Here is an 18617-nt window from a genome sequence, read left to right on the forward strand (position 1 = left end):
GAGATTACTGGCAGGCAGATCAGTGATGTCCGCCTGGGAGGCAACTTCAGAAGGAACATTATCAGTGGTGGGTCAAGTCTGCTGTCCCCTTTAGCTATGTCTTTCCTATCTCTATGTAAACAATTTATGGCTTACATTTCAGAGTTACTGAATTTGTTTCCTAGACTTGGCTCTCACCTATAATCCTAGCTACTCAAGAGGCTGAGATCTGAGGATTGTGGTTCAAAGCTGGCCAGGGTAGGAAAGTATAAGACTGTTATCTCTAATAAATCACCAGAAAACCGCAAAACTGTTATCTCCAATAAAGCACCAGAAACCCGGAAGTGGCACTGTGGCTCAAAGTGGCAGAGCACTAGCCTTGAGGAAAGAGAGCTCAGTAACAGCACGTAGGCCCCAAGTTCAAGCCCCATGACTGACACATGTGTCGTCCCCCCCCCCCCCCCCGGCAAAAAAAGGAAAAGGCTTATTAACTGAGTAACCTATTCCCGATTCCACACACCAAGGAAATCACGTAAGGATTGTGCACAAAGATGTTCACTGTTGCATTATTCCTATCGACAACATCTGGAAGGGTGGCACTGACCAGCATGGAGAACAGTTAAGTGGTGTTGGGACTGGCCAGTCTCAAGGGACACTCCCCGTCTGCTGTGACTACTTGACTCTGCCACTGGATCAAGCCAGACACGACACACAAAGAGAGGGGGCACGCTGTGTGCCGGTGTAACTCTACAGATCAGGCAGTGTACACACAGGTCAGTTTGTCTATACCTGAAATAGAGCATTTATAAGCATTAATAAAAAAGCTGAGCAGCGGGCAGGAGTGTGGCCGCCTCACTGGACAACGGGTCTGGACAGTTACTTCTTAATTTGTAGAACTTTATCTGGCTCAGGTTAGCTGCGGTGTCTTCTGTTACTCATCGGCTACTCTGATGGTATCCACTTGGGCATCCTTACTCAAGCCCTCCCCTCCCCCCCTTCAGCCCACTCAGCAGCCAGGGAAAGGCAGAACCAGCAGTGTATTTGTGAAACAGTGAGAACCTTGGGACAAAACAAAAGTGTCACTGAAATTTATCGTACCAGTCACTCTCCTGTCCCACAAGAGGAAACAGGAGGCCAAAGTTGGAGCTAAAGAAATGCCTATCTACCCCACCACTGTTGGGGCCACCTGACGAATCCTGCTCACCCAGCAGCCGTGGGGCAGGAGATGCGGGGAACAGACAAGGTGGGAGGGAGGACTCAGGAAGGACGGCCGCACCGGCCAGCCCTTCTCAAACCGACGACGTACCTCATACAGTCCCTCGAAGAAAGTGTTCTTGTCCTCTGTGCTCCATGACTCCCACTGCCGCCGCACCTTCTTGCCTTCTTCCTTCTCAGCCCCTGAGGGCCCTAAGTTCCGGGAGGAAGAGCGCGAGCCCCCCGCAGGGGGGGCAGGGGCAACCCCAGACACGCTTCCAGATGACGACGCACCACTGTCCGCTCCTTGGAGAGAAAGGACTATACAGTAACCTCTTCAGAAAGAGGGGGCAGGGCAGGCAGGGGCAGGGGGAAGCGGGGGTAGGGGGGAAGCAGGGGCAGGGGGAAGCGGGGGCAGGGGCACACTGCCCACCATCTCACTGCAGCTAATCCACCAGGAACGCCAGCATGTAACACTCAGAGAAAATGAGTCTCTCACAACAGAAGCCTGAACTGAGCAGATGATTCTTAAGCTATTTTAACAGTAAGGAGGACAGAGACCACATGTACTTTCTGAGCAGCACAGCAATGCTGCGCATTTGATGTTTAATTTGACATTCATACTCACAGAGGGTGCAGAGACCTATCCCCTTGGCAAAGCTGATACTGTATTTCACAGTCTCTTCTACCATCTTTTCAAATAAAGAAGTGAACTTCAAGAACATTTGTGTGTGCAAAACATGGCCTTCATTTAGACACACCAGTACATCAGACTATAAACCATTTAAAGCCAGTGGATCTATAATGTTAGAAGTATTCTTGGTGCATATCCAGACTGGGGTTTTTAAGCACTGTGAAGTTCCCAAGTCCTCATACAGTACCAGTCCCTAATCTGGACGTCCTTCCAGGCAATACACATAACATCTAACAGCTAACATATAATACAGGGAAGCCTGGAGGGGAAAGGGAGGTCGCAGATGTTCTTCTGACCTCCTGACTTCCTTCCTCCGGTAAGGATAAGGTAAGACCATGAAATACTAAGAAATCTTCCAACGATGAAACAACTTTTCAACAAAGGTTAAAAAAAGAAAAGTAAAAAATTCAGTCATATGTAGTAGCTCAAGCCTGTAATCCTAGCTATTTGAGAAGCAGAGATCAGGGGATTATGATTCAAGGTCAGCCTGGAATAAAGAAATTTGCAAGATTCCATCTCAGTCCATGGCTGGACATTCCCCAGTCACTGGAGAAGCATACTGGCTGGGCGCTGTGACCCGTGTCTGTCCTCCCCAGAGGTACAAGAAAGCACAGGTAAGCCAGGCCCCGGTGGCTCACGCCTATCATCCTAGCTACTCAGGAGGCTGAGATCTGAGAATCGTGGTTCAAAGCCAGCCCCGGCAGGAGAGTCTGTGAGACTCTTATCTCCAATAAACCACTAGAAAACCAGAAGTGGTGCTGTGGCTCAAGCAGTAGAGCGCTCACCTTGAGCTGAGGGATAGTGCCCAAGCCCAGAGTTCAAGCCCCACAACCAAAAAAAAAAAAAAAAAGCACAAGTAGCAAGATTAGAGCCAGGCTGGCCAGGCATAAGGCAAGCCCTTACTTTGAAAATAACCAGCTGGATGCCAGTGGCTCAGGCCTGTCATCCTAGCTACTCAGGAGGCTGAGATATATGGAAAACAGTTCAAAGCCAGTCCAGGCAGGAAAGTCCCTGAGACTCTTACCTCCCATAAGCCACTCAGAAAACCGGAAGTGGCACTGTGGCTCAAGTGATAGAGCACTTGCCTTGAGCTGAAGAGCTGAGGGACAGCGCTCAGGCCCAGAGTTCAAGCTCCATGACAGATGAAAAAGAAAAGAAAAAAAGAAAATAACCAATGCAAAATGGCTGGGATTGTGGCTCAAATGGTACAGTACCTGACTATTAAGAATGAGGCCCTAAGTTCAAATTCCCACCAAAAAAAAAAGCTCTAAATATCAAACTATCTGTGCACTATGTGTGCACTGAGCCCCAAATTCCTCATGAAGGACTGTTTGAGAAAGGGTTGCTCAGTTACTCTGCATCACCCACCCATGATATAGAGTTTTAACGTCATTTCAGGTTTCACAACAAATACTCATGAACTCTCTCCTCCTGTGCCAGCTTGCCAACCAGCCCTTGACCGTTTAGCTTAACTTCAACAGTCTTGTCTTCTGTGCATGTAAGAAAGAACACACAGCTTAAGTCAGATGCCATGATAAGTTAGGGAGATTTCACTGAAACATAGCATTGGTAAATCTGATGAGCATGAATCATAAATGAAAACAGAATGGAAGTATATCTGAACTGACCACAGGGGCAAAGACCAGGGTAACTCACACTTGGAGACATGAAATGAACCTGTACTAGTAAAACTGACTTTGATGGGGCCCTGAAGTGGCAAACAACTCCTCAAAGTGACCAGATAACCTTTCCACTGACTAGCAGTCAGCTGAGAGATGGCTAAGTCCTTCTTTCTGATGTTTCCTAAGCAATATTTCTTCTGCAGAGGAAATTAAAGCAAGCTGGATATCCAAAGAAAGGAAATCACCCATGTAATCATCCCAGCATTCTAGACCTCAAAGGTACTGTGAAAGTAGAGTAGATTCACATACTTCAGAGAAAAGCGCAGTCCATCTGATCTACTCCAGGAACTTCAGATGAGGACATGGCTTCCTTGCTTAGCTCAAGCAGTATAAAAATAGAAGAGGCCCAAAGACAAAGATACTCTGGTGGACCATAAAGGAAACTATCTAGAAAAAGTTACCCTCAGTTTGGCAGGGGGTGGGGGGGTGGCCTAGGATAGTAACCAAGAGGAAGAGCAAAAGCAAAGGATAAAGGGAGAAAAGAAATACAAGAGATGGAAGACAATTTTAATTCTTTCCAGGTGGGGGTGTGAGAAGTCCAACCAAAGAGAGTCAAAGACAAGCTTCAGCTGGGCACTGGCGGCTCACGCCTGTCATCCTAGCTATTCAGGATGCTGAGATCTGAGGATCATGGTTCAAAACCAGCCTAGGCAGGAAAAGTTCATGAGGCTTTTATCTCTCATTAACCACCAGAAAGCGAGAAGTGGTGCTGTGGCCCAAGTGGCAGAGTGCTCGCCTTGAGCTGAAGAGCTGTGGGACACAGCACCCAGGCAGAGTTTGAGCCCCATGACCAACCAAAAAAAAAAAAAAGACCAACTCCAAGGGCATTTCTGGGTCCACAGAGAGGTTTGAATTCACACGCATGGTAAGAAGCCAAGCACCTAAGAAGCCTGGGGGCAGTGGCTCCTCGGCGAAGAGACAGCGCCTTGCTCTCCCAGTGAGCGGGAGCCTTGACAGCACATGCTCGATGGCAGTCAGGGCTACGGCCCCGGATACTTCACTGGACTCCTCCTGCCTGTCACTGACCCCACACCCGCACACCCCAGGCTCCGGATGCACAGGACAAACCCCTTCCTCCCAGTCCACGTCCACCTCAGTCCTAGCTGTCCCATGGCCCCGTGCTTCACCCCACAAAGCTGTCACAAGAAGTCCAACAGCCTCTCAGCTCTCCCACACCACTACCCTATGGCAGGCCACTGTCACAGCGCTCACCTGAGGAAAGCAGGCATGTGGCCTTGGTCTGCCTGCCTGCCATCTTGGGAAGACAAAAGCACTTTGGCTTCCATCTACAGCCACCCAGTACCCAGCAGGCTTGGGAATACAGAACCTTATTTCAACTCCAAAACACTAGGTTTTTCTCATCCTTACAAAAGCCTAGATTGTTCTCATCCTTCAATGCAGATTTACTGCTCAGATGTTTTGTACAGGTGGGGAAATTGAGGCAAGGCTGCTAGGCAGCACAAACCAAGCCTGACCCCGTCCTCCCGCTGCAAACCTACCTCCCTGCACCAAGTGGGAGAGCTCCCCAGCAGCGCGCCACCCTGTTCTTCAGCATCTGCTTCTTCATTAAACACAAGGCTAGAATGCAGGGTCTTGGGATGAATACTTGTTCTTAAGATTTCTCCCCTACTTACTGAAGATGAGGAAATTCAGAGGTTAAATAACTTTCCCAAACCACATAGCTGTTGAATAGCAGAAATTAGGAATTTGGAAGATTTCTACCTCTTGGAAAATCAGCCAGGTGCTGATGGCTCACACAGGTAATTCTACTCAAGAGGCTGAGATCTGAGGGCTGAGGTTTGAAGCCAGACTGGGCAGTAGAGCTAGTGAGACTCTTATCTCCAACTAACTACCAAAAAAGCTGGAAGTGGTGCTGGCCTTCAGCACAAAAGCTCAGAGACAGCGCCCAGGCCGAGCTGAAGCCCCAGGATGGGCACCAAACAAAAATAGAAAGCAAGAAAGAGAAAGCAAGAGAAAGTGCGGCACGCATGTGCACACAAGAGAGAAGGAAAGAGAGAGAGAGACACCAAACTCTGTGCCTCTTATTTTATTTATTTATTTATTTTGTCAGCCGTGGGGCTTGACCTCTGGGCTTGGGTGATGTCCCTCAGCTCTTCAGCTCAAGGCAAGAGCTCTACCGCTTGAGCCACAGTGCCACTTCGGGTTTTCTAGTGGTTTACTGGAGATAAGAGACTCATGGTCTTTCCTGCATGGGCTGGCCTTGAACGATGATCCTCAGATCTCAGCCTCCTGAGTAGCTAGGATTATAGGTGTGAGCCACCAGCTCCTGGATATATATTATTTTTCTTTACTTGTAAAGCGAAGGTAACAAAATGTCATGATTTGACAATGCTGGGAAAATTTATGTCATCTTCAAAAAATTTCTGTATTTCAAAGTGTGAAGTAACTTGTATTTTAAGGAAAAATAGAGACATAAGAGGCTGAAATTTGGTAAGGTGGTTATGTTGTTATTAAGACTACGAAGAACTAAACACAAACAAATAAATGCTCAGAGTATCATGGTTCCAAACCAGCCCAGGCAGAAAAGTCCTCAAGATTCTAACTCCAATAACAAGCAAAAAGCTAAGATGGAGTTGTGGCTCAAGCAGTAAAGCACCAGCTGTGAGCAAGTCACAAATGAGCAAACCCGCCAAGTGGGAGTATGAGGCTCAGCGGTCAAGCGCCAGTACAAGTTTATACATACCAAAACAAAAACAAAGGGCTAGGACAGCGGCTCAGCGGTCAAGCGCCAGTACAAGTTTATACATACCAAAACAAAAACGAGGGGCTGGGAAGGCGGCTCAGTGGTAGAGGCTCGCCTTGCACGCAGGAGGCCCTGGGTGCCATTCCTCAGCACCACATACTCAGAAAATGCTGAAAGTGGCGCTGTGGTTCAAAAGTGGTAGAGTGGTAGCCTTGAGCTGGAGAGCTGAGGGACAGCGCACAGGCCAGAGTTCAGGCCCCAGGGCTGACCAAAAAAAAAAAAAAAGTCTACTCTTAAAGACTCAGAGTAATAAAGCAGAGGTGTGTGGACAAAGCCGGATAAGAAAGGCCTCCATCTTCTCCCCAAGTCCTTTGCTACCAATGTCCAGGAGGACTGAGATTGGCAAGGAAGGCAGCAACTGAAGGAGCTGTCACTCCCAACAGTCAATGTCCGTATGTGAAAATGGAACTAGTAAGCGGAGGGCCTGGGGAGGGTTGAGGCAGATGTGGGGGTGACAGAAGAGGTAAGACCCATCAACGTTCTGTACTCATAAGCAGGCATGTAGTGCTGAGACCCCTTTACACAAGTATTATATAAGTATTTAAAGATAACAAAACAACAAATAAATTTAACAAACCGAAACCAACAAAAAGATTAGGAAAAAAAGCTGCTAGTGCCTCAACCGTGAGCTTTTCCCGTGGAAGTTTGTTGCAAAGTAAAAAAATGCTCGTTTCTTTTTGACCCCTCCCTGTTTAGCCACTCCAAGTGGAGATTTCCAGTCCACAGGAAAGAGATCCTCCACAGAACCAGTTCTAGAGACTGGCTGGACAACATACACAGACCTGCAGTCACGCCTGGCCTTCTCTCCTGTGGAGGACGAAAGTACCATTCTCTCTGAAGCCTGACGGGGAATGTCCAGGGAACAGTAAAGTGCATCAAAGGGTCTGCAGGGTCCGCAGAGCCTCTCATGGGGAGGGCCTATCACAAGGAGCCCTCAGCAGGAAGCTCAGGGCTTCCACAGCAGAGTGCTCAACGCAAAGGAGACAACACTCCCCACTTCCCTCCAGAGAAAGCCTTTACAGCTTAGCTTGCTACAACTGGAAAAGAGAAGTCACAAGAAGCACAACTAACACATCTTATTAATACTAAATACTACACAATGAAAAGTCAATCTCGGCTCTAAGCTACCCAGGGGGCAAGAATCATGATCAGAAGCATCAATAACCCACCAAGTCAACCAGAAACCTGTTCCACCTGGGTAAGCCTCCCAACTGTAAAAACAAAGCACACCTCCCTCCCTCCACTGCCCTGTCAAAACCCACCTGGACATCAAGACCCCGCGACCCTCCTTGATGTTCAGGGGGTAGCGCTTCTGTCAGTGCCTTTACACCAACATTTCTTCCCAGCAACCCCAGCTGAAGGCCACAGCAGGGGCCCCCATCCCTTCTTTCATAGGTTTTGGGGGGCGGGGGGGGGCGCGACAGAGACACACCTCTGATGGAAAAGCAAACTCAAAAGCAAAGTGCAGTAGGAGGACCTGGGAGATGGGAGGTGTGGGGAACCAGGGGGCATCCGGGTCCAAGCCAAGGAGTTTGCGTGCGTGAGGGCAGACCTGAGGTCAAGTGTAGCGGTAACTAGCAGAGAAGGTACTTTTTAAAAAAAAATAAAAGTCAAGGCTATGATACAAATTCAGAGTTTTCCTAACCCATTAGCGATTTTCACACCAGAATTACTTGTACATGAGGCAAGTTTTAATTTCTGAAACAAGCAAGGTTACCTCACACTTAAATCTTTAAGCAAGACTATTTACATCAAAACTTGTCACTGAGTTACTAATCCCAGGGAATTCAGGGTTCCACCCCCTTCAATTTTGAATAGCAGTGAGTTTAATGGGACACACTGGCAAAATGGATCCTCTTTTTTTTTGGGGGGGGGGGTCTGGTCGTGGGGCCTGAACACTGGGCCTGGGCGCTGTCCCTCAACTCTTCAGCTCAAGGCTAGCTCTCTACCCCTTGAGCCACAGCGCCACTTCTGGCTTTTTTCTTTTTGCTTATGTGGTGCTGAGGAATTGGACCCAGGGCCTCACGCATGCAAGGCAAGCGCTCTACCACTGAGCCACCTTCCCAGCCCCAAGGTATTCTCTTTTTATAACCACCATTACCATGAGTAAATTTAATGTTGTCCAAGGAACTAAGTGAAAGATTTTTTCCCCATACAGAACACACCAGGAATCAGTGAGATATTTGCTGTTTTTAAAAAGTGCTGCAAACTTGGCTCGAAACAAAAGAATTTAAGAGCAGTTTACCTCACGGTTAAGAGCAGAATGCAGACGAGGAAGTATGAGCACATGGAACACATGACATGCATCTTACTTATTCCCACAGTGGGGACCCCGGAGCCCCAGTCCAGCAGTCACATCCTCAACCTAGGATGAGCACACCAGAGCGTGGCCTCAAGTGGGGCCACGGGGTAGGGTGGAGAGGAAGCAAACGTCTGCGCACCAACCAGGACTGGGTTGACACTGCAGGAGTCCCTTCCCTGCGCCCTTGGTACTTTCCAAGCCAAGAACACCTGAGTGTTGGGACAATGAACCGGTCCACTCCTGTGGTTGCTGGTCATTCTTTTTGGGTTTCTTACCAGTTTCCTCCCCTGTAGTTTTCAAAGCAGGTTCCTTTGTTGCACTCCCAGCCCCTGACAGTTTGGGGACCCGCAGAGCAGGTACTTTCTCCCCCCATCCCTAAGCTACTGTTTGTAGTTTTACGTGGCCATCTGAGAAAAGTCAGCAGCGACCCTGTGCGCTGTGGACATCTATCGGACTGGCCCAAAGGAAGGGCACGACCTGGCCCCTCGCCCGGCACCCACACAGCAGGCAGCGCCTCGGGGAAGGGCGGAGGGGACGCGGCCCTCGCCGGGGGCCGTCCCGGGCGGGGGTCCGCGGCTGCAGGGCCGCGGCCCGGGGGTGCCTACCTTTCCCGCGGGGCCCCGAGCTGGCGCCACCGCTGCCCACGGCGCAGGGCGCGTCCTTCCGGGGCCTCTTGCTCTGGGGCCGCACGCTGGACCGGAGGAAGTGGTGCTGGTCCTGGGAGCTGCCCTGTGGCGGGGACGAGGCCGGCGCCGCGGCGGGGCCCGCGGGGGCGCCGCCGGCCCGCGGGGTCGCGCCGTCTCTCTTTGTGCCGCTGCCGTCCTCGGCCGCGTCCGCGCCGCCGGGCCCCTCGACGTCCAGCGACTCCTCATCGGCTGCCCGCTTGCCCAGCTTCTTGAGCCCGTCCTCCCCGCTGCCGGAGTCGCCCAACTTCACTGTCATCCTGCGGCGGGAGAGGCGAGGGGCGGTGAGAGGCGCGGGCAGAAGTTTACCGCCGGCCTCCCAACATGGCGGCCGTTGTTTGTTCCAGCGCCGCCCGCCGGCCCGCCGGGGCCCGCACGGCGCCGGCCCCGGCCCTCACCCCGGCCCGCCCGGCCCCGCGCCGGCCCGGCCCGCGCCGCCGGCCCCGCCGCCCCCCCCCCCCGCCCGGCCGGCCGCCCCGGGCGCGGCGGATCGGCAGCCCGACCCCGCCGGGCGTCCGGCCCGCCTCAGCCCCCACCCCGGGGGCCGCCGTCCCGCCGCCCACCCCGCGGGGCCCGGCCTGCCCTCCTCGCTCCCGCGCCGCACGCAGCTGCCCGGCCCTCGCCCGCGGCCCGTCCTCCCCGCCCGAGACGCGCGGGGTCCCGACGCGCACCTGCCCCGCGCAACGGCCCGCGCCGGCCGCGGAGCCCCGGCCGGCAACGCGGAGGCTCGGGCTGCGCGGCGCGGGACCCGCCCGGGGGGCGGACCGCAAAGCTTGAGCCACAAAGAGCCTGTTGCGCGGAACGGGCTGGGGACACCCGGGAAAGGGTCGGCCCGGCCACGCCCGGGCCGGGGCGCGAGGAGCCCGAGGGACAGACGCCCGCGACCCGCGGCCGCGGCGCGAAGTGTCCGCAACCAAAGGCCAGGCGGGCGGCCTGGGGCGGAGGGACCCCCGCCCGGGGAGGACCGCAGGGGCGAGCGTGGACCGGCGCCCCGCGGACCGGGCCGCGCCCGTCCCCACTCACCGGGGAGACCCGCACGCGACCCCGCGACGGGAACCGACTCGGCACCGCGGCGGAGGCCCGGCGGCCGGGGTCCCTCCGCAAAGACCCGGACCGGGGCAGAAAGGCACAGCGGCGCCGCGACTCCGGGGCGAACGGCCACGAAACGGGGTTCGCCCTCTGCTCAGAGGACGGGGTCGCTCCGAACCCCGACTCGACCGAGTAGGAGCGCTGACCGTGTGTGTTCCAGACCACCACGGAGAACCGACGACGCACACCCGGGCCGGGGCAGACCCCACGGCTCCCGACCCCGGGCTCGCTCAGCCCAACTCACTTCCACCGACCCGAGCGCCAGGTCCCCAGACGCCTGCTCCTGGGGCCCGCGGTGGGGGCGCCCGGGACCCTCCTCCCGCGACCCGGCCGACACGGGAGGCGCTCGCCCGTGCGCCAGGCCGCGTCCCGGCGGCGGCGGCTCGGGCGGGAGTCCGTCACTTCCTGAAGGTGGGAGGCGCCGGGACGGCGGGCCGCGGCCCCGCTCCACACTCTCCGTGCCGCTCCCGGGTGGGAGAAGCGCGCACCCCCCCGAGGGACGGGACGGCTCGGCGGCACGCGGCGCGACCCCTCAGCCCCGCGGGCCCCGTGCGCACCGCGCCCCCCCCCGCGGGCCCCCGCGCCGCGCGGCCTCCCCGGCCGACTTCCGAACGCAGGCTGCGGTCACCTTTTTCATCCACGCCCCGCCGCAGCCTGGCTTCCCGGGCCCCCAGGCCTCCGCGGGCGCCCGCAGAACTGGCCGGGCCGGGCAGCTGCGGCCAGGCCGCGACGCCGGGCGGATGGCCGCGGACCGGCCGCAGTCACCGAGAAATGTGGGCCCCGCACGTCCGGCTTTGCGAGCTGGCTCGCGGCTGACGGGGCCCCGGTCGCCCAGACCGCCGCTGCTCGGCCGCGGAGGCCCGGACCGCCGATCGCAGCACAGTTCCGGCTGCCGCTGCCGCCGGAGACACCGAGACGGCTCCGGGGCGGGGCGGGGCGGGCGTCCCGGACGGGGGCGAGCACGCAGGAGCTTTCCGGCGGACGCGCCCCCCAGGGCGAGCTACCATTGGCCCAGGGCGGGCGAGCGCGCTCTCACGCACGGGATTCGGGGACGGCTCGCGACGCCAGGCGTGTTGTGACTCCGTCCCCGCGCCCGTGCGTCGATTCTGATTGGTAAACCGACAGCCAATGGGCTCAGCACCCTGGCTGCGATTGGCTGCCGCCGTGTTGACGGATGCGTGAGAAGTCGCCGCTTCAACGCGGCGTCTTGAATCGCGCGCGAACCCGGGTGGGGAGCGGGTGAGAGGCTTCGCACGCCGCGGTGTGGCGTGTCACTTTTTTCCCTCCCCTCATCATGGCGTTGAGGGAGTTCTTGAAACTAGTGTTTACCAGACTGAGGTTTGAAAACTAGGGTCCCCCCCTGCAGGCGAGGCCAGCGCCCCTCAGCCCTCTGGTCCGCCGGCGCGGACGTGCCGTCGCCGCGTCTGCTGTCCGGCACCTCACCGGCCGTTGGCGGACTGGACGCCAGCTGGGAGGCGCGCACTGCCCGCCGCGGCCTCGAGGCTGGGCCTGCGGCTCGCTCGCCAGAGGCGCGGGCGCGGCCTGATGGGCCCAGGGCGCGCCGCGAGAGAACGGCGCTGACCGGGCCCCGGATGTCCCGGCCTCGGGTCGCGGCTCGGCGCCAGAACTAGGCCGCCGGTGGGCAGCAGGGACCTGGGGCGGGTGAGGGAAGCCCGGAGAGAGCGCCGGGGAGCCGGACGCCGCTAGGGCCGCGCAGCGGGAGCTGAGGAGGAACCACCGCCGCCGGGCTCCGGGGCGGGGCCGCGCCTGGGAGGCGCGTCGGACGCGGCCGGCCGCCTTCGGCTCTTTCCGCCTTGTCGCGCGGCGTTGTCGGGGCAACGCGGGCCGCGCCGTGGTCCCTCCCCAGGTGAGTGCCCCGGGCCCGCGCCGAGTCCGAGGGGGGCTGGGGACGGGCCTGCAGAGGTCACGGCTGGGCCGGGGTCCCGCCGGGGTGGAGGCTGGAGGCCGGCCCGCGGGACTCGGGCCTGCCGAGGCCGGGGAGGACGGGAACCGGGCCTCGGGTTCCTCCTCCGTGGCGAGTGTGGCTCCCGAAGTCACTCCCCACCAGTCTCAGGCACCCCGACCGGCACCAGTTGCTGTTGGGGCGGGGGGGGGTGCTGTGGACGGATATGTGTGGAGCGGTCAGCACCACCCCTGGGCACTGGAAGGAAGCGGGGTAGGGGAACCCTGGAGCAGGGGACGCTGCACCGCTCCCCCGCCCCACCCCGCCTGCTCTTCAGACGTCAGATAGGTGCCCAGAGCCGTCCTAGAGGGCTAGACAGAGGGTGGCCACTGGTGTCCGCCCCCGAAAGCCTATGTTGGAACCCATCCTTGAGTCCCTGACATTGTCATCGAGAAGTAACCCGCTGAGCGCAGCATTCTTCCCAAAAAGCCGATTTAAGGGACACATTTAGGCCCTAAAGATGAAAATGAGGGGAGTCAAGCAAATAGAATAGTGAAATGCTTTTCCTTTTCCCCTGAGTTCTGTATTTGCCAGTTTTCGGTGGAAGAGTGTTTCCTGGGGACGTTAATAGAATGCCACTGATTAAGTTCTTGTAGTAAATCAGTTTCGTCTTTCCTACAGCTGCTTTGGCTTTTGTTTCTGATTTCTCCAACAAGGAAATATTTCTGTTCTATATACCACTTGGGAGTTGGAACTAGACAACATCCTTGAAGTTTTATGCTTTCTGTAAAGGACAGGAATGCTCTTTTTTTGGGGGGAGGGGAGACCCTCTTGTGGGCAGTTTGCTTTAAAGGCAGCTATAGAAATTGAAATCGTCCTTACTACTGGAATAAAAGTTATCAAGAATCGTATTTGTAGTCTGGGCTTTTGTGCTAGCTTATTTGCTCTCATACTCTCCATCCTCTGCTGATATGCACTTTATTTTTCATCATATCCAAAGTCATTTCATATTCAATTGCTTCTCATTTTTGTTTTTCTCTGTTAACTCTTCCAAACAAAGTTGTCTTCTAAATAGTTATTCAAAGGAGCTATTTTAAGCTGCCAAATGTATCATGATGGTAAGTTTGCTTCCTTTTTGTAATTTTAATGTATCTCTCCCTAGTTGATTTTCTTTTCTTTCTTTTTTAATTCTCTCTGCCCCTTAGGTTTCAGCCCTGCCTAGGCCTGTGTTTTGTCATGGCCCTCTATTTTGATCACCGAATCCAAGCCCCAGATGCAGCTGGGTCTCCGTCCCACATCAGTTGGCACCCTGTCCACCCATTCCTGGCAGTGGCCTCCACTGGCACAATGTCAGGAGGAAGTGTGGACATCTACCTGGAACAAGTGAGTCCCTGGAGCTACATTGCTGACTGTAGTAGCTTCTGGTTCTTGTATTTCCTTTGTTCTTGAGTAGGGTGTGGCTGGGGGAAGATATATTAGATTTGCTTTGCTCTAGTTTTTCCCTCATCCATTCTCATCTAGGTTCATATTCCAATATCATGAATTCTGTGGTTTGGGGACAGTTCCTTTACCACTGCCATTTAGGTTTGGGTACATGATTAGAAATGTTTAAGACAGGTTCCACAGTCAATTAGTGGTTAATTTCTATGGTCTGTGGATACTTAGCCCTTGTCTTGTCAGTTCTAGCTCTGCCTTCCACTTCGCATTACCATTTGAAGCTGGAGTAGTTTACTGTGGTTGAATTAACATCTTACTATAAACTGGGTGACTTAAAGCATAGAAGTTCATTCTCTCTCACAGCTGTGAAGACCAGAAGTCTGGGCTGGGAAGGTGGCTCAGGGGTAGAGGGCTTGCCTTGCATGCATGAGGCCCTGGGTTCCATTCCTCAGCACCACATAAGCAAAAAGAAAAAAGCCAGAAGTGGTGCTGTGACTCAAGTGGTAGAGCGCTAGCCTTGAGCTGAAGAGCTGAGGGACAGCGCCCAGGCCCAGAGTTCAGGCCCCACGACTGGACCAAAAAAAAAAAAAAAAAGACCAAAAGTCTAACATCAGGTATTGGTAGGGCCATGGTCTCTCTGAAGTCTGTCTTGTGACCTCTTAGCTTCTATTCTATTATTGCCATCAGCCCTTGGTGTTCTTGAATTTTTTTTTTTTTTTGGTTGCTCATGGGGCTTGAACTCTGAGCCTAGACGCTGTCCCTCACCTCTTCAGCTCAAGGCTAGAACTCTACCACTTGAACCACAGTGCCACTTCCAGTTTTCTGAGTGGTTTATTGGAGATTGGAGTCTCACGGACTTTCCTGCCCAGGGCTGGCTTTGAACACTGATCCTCAGATCTCAACTTCCTGAGTAGCTAGGATTAAAGGTGTGAGCCACCAGCACCAGGCATGAAATTTAGCTGCATCTTTGAGCTTCTTGTTGATGTTAGAGGCAGAGACTCTTGTTGTTGTTGTTGTTGTTGTTGTTTCTTTTTCTGATCCTGGGGCTTGAGCTCAGGGCCTGGGCTCTGTCCCTTAGCCTCTGTATGTTCAAGCCTCATGCTCTACGACTTCAGCCACAGCACCCTTCTGGCTTTTTCTATTTATGTGTTACTAAGGAATTGAACCCAGGGATTCATTCATGCTAGACAAGCACTGTACAACTAAGCTACATTCCCAGAGGCAGAAATTGTTTAAGTAGCCACCAATATCTATAATATGGAATTTTTCTTCTCACCCAACATAGGGTGAGCCTGTGCCAGACACACACATCGAGAGGTCCTTCCGGGTGGCTTCCTTTTGTTGGCACCCAACACGGCTGGTCCTGGCAATCGGCTGGGAGACTGGAGAAGTGATAGTATTTAACAAGCAGGACAAGGAACAGCACACAGTGCCCACAACACACAGTGCCGACATCACCATCCTCAGCTGGAGCACCAGTGGGAGCTGCCTGGTGTCTGGTGACAGGGTAAGCACATTCAGTCTCCATCTCCCACCATGCTCTTAAGGATGCACCAGGCAAAACATGCTTAAGGCCAGGCGCCCAGATAGAGCTGATCTTGTCAGATATCATTTCAAATTGTTTTACTTTATCTCAGAAGCAAATCTTAAAATTGTCCTTCTAAGATCACGTTCTATGGTCAATGTATGTCCATAATGTTAAAAACATACTTTGCTAGGAAATTGCATTTATAAAGATGTCTGAAAGTCCCAGATACCATGAGTTTTTTAAAATGTTATTTATTTATTTATTTATTTTGCATGTACATCCTTGGGCTTGACCTCAGTGTATAGATGCTGTCCCTGAGCTTCTTTTGCTCAGAGCTAGCATTCTACCACTTGAGTCACAGCTCCACTTCTGGCTTTTTTAGTAGATTATTGCAGATAAGAATCTTGAGGAAGCTGTGAACCTGTGTAGCAAACTTAAGACCGGGCAAAGGCTAGAGTGTCCAGATTCGTAGTATAAAAGAGAAGCCGGGTACTGGTGGCTCACGCCTGTAATCCTAGCTACTCAGGAGGCTGAGATCTGAGGATCATGGTTCAAAGCCAGCCCTGGCAGTAGAAACCGTGAGACTCCTATCTCCAATAAACCACCAGAAAACCGGAAGTGGCGCTGTAGCACAAGTGGTAGAGCTTTCGCCTTGAGCTGAAGAGCTGAGGGACAGCCCAGAGTTCAAGCCCCACAACCGACCAAAAAAAAAAAAAAAAAGAATCTTGAGGACTGGGCTGGGAAGGTGGCTCAGTGGTAGAGCGCTTGCCTTTCATGCATGAGTCCCTGAGTTCAATTCCTCAGCACCACATAAGCAGAAAAAGCCAGAAGTGGCACTGTGATTCAAATAGTAGAGCACAAGCCTTAAGCTGAAGAGCTAAGAGAGCTGAGAGACAGTGCTCAAGCCCAAAGTTCAGGCCCCACAACTGACAAAAAAAAGAATCTCAAGGACTTCCCTGCCCAGGCTGGCTTTGAACCTCAGATCTCAGCCTCCTGAGTAACTAGGAATATAGGCACATACTACCAGCCCTAACTTTAAATACAATTTTTAAAAATGATTTATTGCTGGGTGCCAGTGGCCTCACACCTGTAATCCTAGCTACTCAGGAGGCTGAGATCTGAGGATCATAGTTCAAAGCCAGCCTGGGCAGTAAAGTCCATAAGACTCTTTTTTTTTTTTTTTTTTTTGTTGGTCGTGGGGCTTGAACTCTGGGCCTGGGCAATGTCCCTCAGCTCTTCAGCTCAAGGCAAGTGCTCTACCACTTGAGCTACAGCGCCACTTCCGGTTTTCTGGTGGTTTATTGGAGATAGGAGTCTCACGGTCTTTCTTGCCCGGGCTGGCTTTGAACCGCGATCCTCAGATCTCAGCCTCCTGAGTAGCTAGGATTACAGGTGTGAGCCACCAGCGCCCGGCTCCATAAGACTCTTAACTCCAATTAACTACCAGAAAACCGGAGGTGGCACTGTGGTTCAAGTGATAGAGCACTCACCTTGACCTGAAGAGCTGAGGGACAGCACCTAGGCCCAGAGTTCAAGCCCCATGACCAACCAAAAAGAAAAGAAAAAAAGATTTATTAAAAGAGGTCTGAAGGGGCTGGGAAGGTGGCTCAGTGGTAGAGTACTTATCTTGCATTCATGAGGCCCTGGGTTCAATTCCTCAGCACCACATAAGCAAGAAAAAAAGCCGGAAGTGGTGCTGTGGCTCAAGTGGTAGAGCAGTAGCCTTGAGCTGAAGAGCTGAGGGACAGTGCCCAGGCCTAGAGTTCAGGCTCTATGACCAACAAAAATATAAATAAATAAATAAATAAGAGCTGGAAATGTGGTTTAGTGGTACAGTGCCTAGTATGCCTGAAGAAGCCCTGGGTTCAATACCACATAAACAGAAAAAGTCAGAAATGGTGATGTGGCTAGCCTTGAATAAAAAAAGCTCAGGGACAGTGCCTAGGCCCTGAGTTTTTTTGCCCGGACTGACAAAAAAAAAAATTTTTTAAAGGATTTAAGAGTGAAGTGTGGACATTAGTTAATAATAATGTAATATCAATTTATTCTAAAAATTCTAAAAATGTACCATAATTATTGTACACTTGTACAAATTATAAAAAATGTACTAATACTATTTGTAATGTAATGATAGGGAAAACTGGCTATCATAAGTGGAAATTTCACTGTTTTTAGTAACTGGAATCTAGTCCGAAATTAACAGTGCATTATAAAGAGCTGAACAAATAATACTTGCTATCTCCAAGTGATAAAAGGAGGTGCAGAGAAGAGTTTCTGATTTGTTTTTCTTTTGAATAGTTTTTATTCCATGGTACACATGTAATTGTTCCATAATTTTTTTTTCTTTTTCTTTATTTTTTTACCGGTCCTGAGGCTTGAACTCAGAGCCTGGGCTATATCCCATAGCCTCTTTGTGCTCAAGATAGTGCTCTACCACTTGAGCCAGAGCACCACTTCTGGCTTTTACTGAGTAGTTTATTGGAGATAAGAGTCTCAGATCAGAGATAACAAGTTTCGACAAGAAATGTACTTCTTACCTTAGTTATGTAACTGTAGCCCCTCTGTACATCACCTTGACAGTAAAAGGGGAAGGAAAAAAACTCAGAAGCCAGTGCCTGCTGGCTATAATCCTAGCTACTCAGGAGGCTGAGATCTGAGGATCTCAGTTCAGAGCCAGCCTGGACAGAAAAGTCTATGAACAAGAAGAAAGTCTCACAGACTTTTCTGCCCCAGGAAGGCTTTGAACTGCAATCCACTGATCTCAGCCTCCTGAGTAGCTAGGATTACAGGATTGAGCCACTGACGCCTAGCTCTAATTTCTTTTTTTTACTTATTTATTTTTTATTTCTTAGTTTTTGGGTCCGGTCGTGGGGCTTGAACTCTGGGCCTGGGCGCTGTCCCTCAGCTCTTCAGCTCAAGGTTGGCGCTCTACCACTTCCAGCTTTTTTTCTTTTTGCTTATGTGGTGCTGAGGAATCGAACCCAGGGCCTCAGGCATGCAAGGCAAGTGCTCTACCACTGAGCCACCTTCCCAGCCCTAGCTCTAATTTCTTGAGCTAGGGACCAGCCTTTATTTTGCTGGGTCATTGACCTTTCATCTCCTCCTAGTTCATTCTATAAAGATGTCTGCTCACCCATGCAATTGGTGTCTTACAGCTTGGTGTCCTGCTCCTGTGGAGACTGGACCAACGGGGCCGTGTGCAGGGGACACCCCTGCTGAAGCATGAGTATGGGAAGCACCTCACCCACTGCATCTTCCGGCTGCCCCCTCCTGGCGAGTAAGTATTAAGTCTGAGACTCCTGAGCATCTGGTGTGTCTCCTCTGTCCTGAAGGCAGGGGTGTGGCTCCTGACTGGAGGGAGG

At 52.8% G+C, this 18617-nt stretch overlaps 2 protein-coding genes across 6 annotated transcripts in view; one reads left to right on the forward strand and one right to left on the reverse strand.

The window, feature by feature from the left end:
- Nucleotides 1-11298, reverse strand: part of LOC138814676 (protein cramped-like) — a 48635-nt gene extending 37337 nt beyond the window's left edge. Inside the window, exons 1-3 of one of the 3 annotated variants that reach the window (XM_070003823.1) lie at nucleotides 11016-11298; nucleotides 9221-9558; nucleotides 1286-1479 (exon numbers count right to left, since the gene is read on the reverse strand). In XM_070003823.1, coding sequence (XP_069859924.1) covers nucleotides 1286-1479; nucleotides 9221-9557 — 531 coding nt within the window. In that variant the 5' untranslated portion in view covers nucleotide 9558; nucleotides 11016-11298. Of the gene's footprint in view, nucleotides 1-1285; nucleotides 1480-9220; nucleotides 9559-11015 lie in introns of those variants that run through there. The other 2 variants (XM_070003822.1, XM_070003824.1) reach the window with 2 other exon arrangements.
- Nucleotides 11299-11891: 593 nt separating this feature from the next.
- The window catches only part of LOC138814677 (intraflagellar transport protein 140 homolog), a 59030-nt gene continuing 52304 nt past the window's right edge, over nucleotides 11892-18617 (forward strand). Inside the window, exons 1-4 of one of the 3 annotated variants that reach the window (XM_070003827.1) lie at nucleotides 11892-12254; nucleotides 13496-13673; nucleotides 15013-15234; nucleotides 18411-18532. In XM_070003827.1, the coding sequence (XP_069859928.1) occupies nucleotides 13527-13673; nucleotides 15013-15234; nucleotides 18411-18532 (491 nt within the window). In that variant the 5' untranslated portion in view covers nucleotides 11892-12254; nucleotides 13496-13526. The remainder of the gene's footprint in view (nucleotides 12255-13495; nucleotides 13674-15012; nucleotides 15235-18410; nucleotides 18533-18617) is intronic. The other 2 variants (XM_070003825.1, XM_070003826.1) reach the window with 2 other exon arrangements.

This window comes from Dipodomys merriami, unplaced genomic scaffold (genome assembly GCF_024711535.1).
Source record: "Dipodomys merriami isolate MVZ:Mamm:240054 unplaced genomic scaffold, mDipMer1.0.p SCAF_60, whole genome shotgun sequence".
Taxonomy (NCBI): Eukaryota; Metazoa; Chordata; class Mammalia; order Rodentia; family Heteromyidae; genus Dipodomys; species Dipodomys merriami.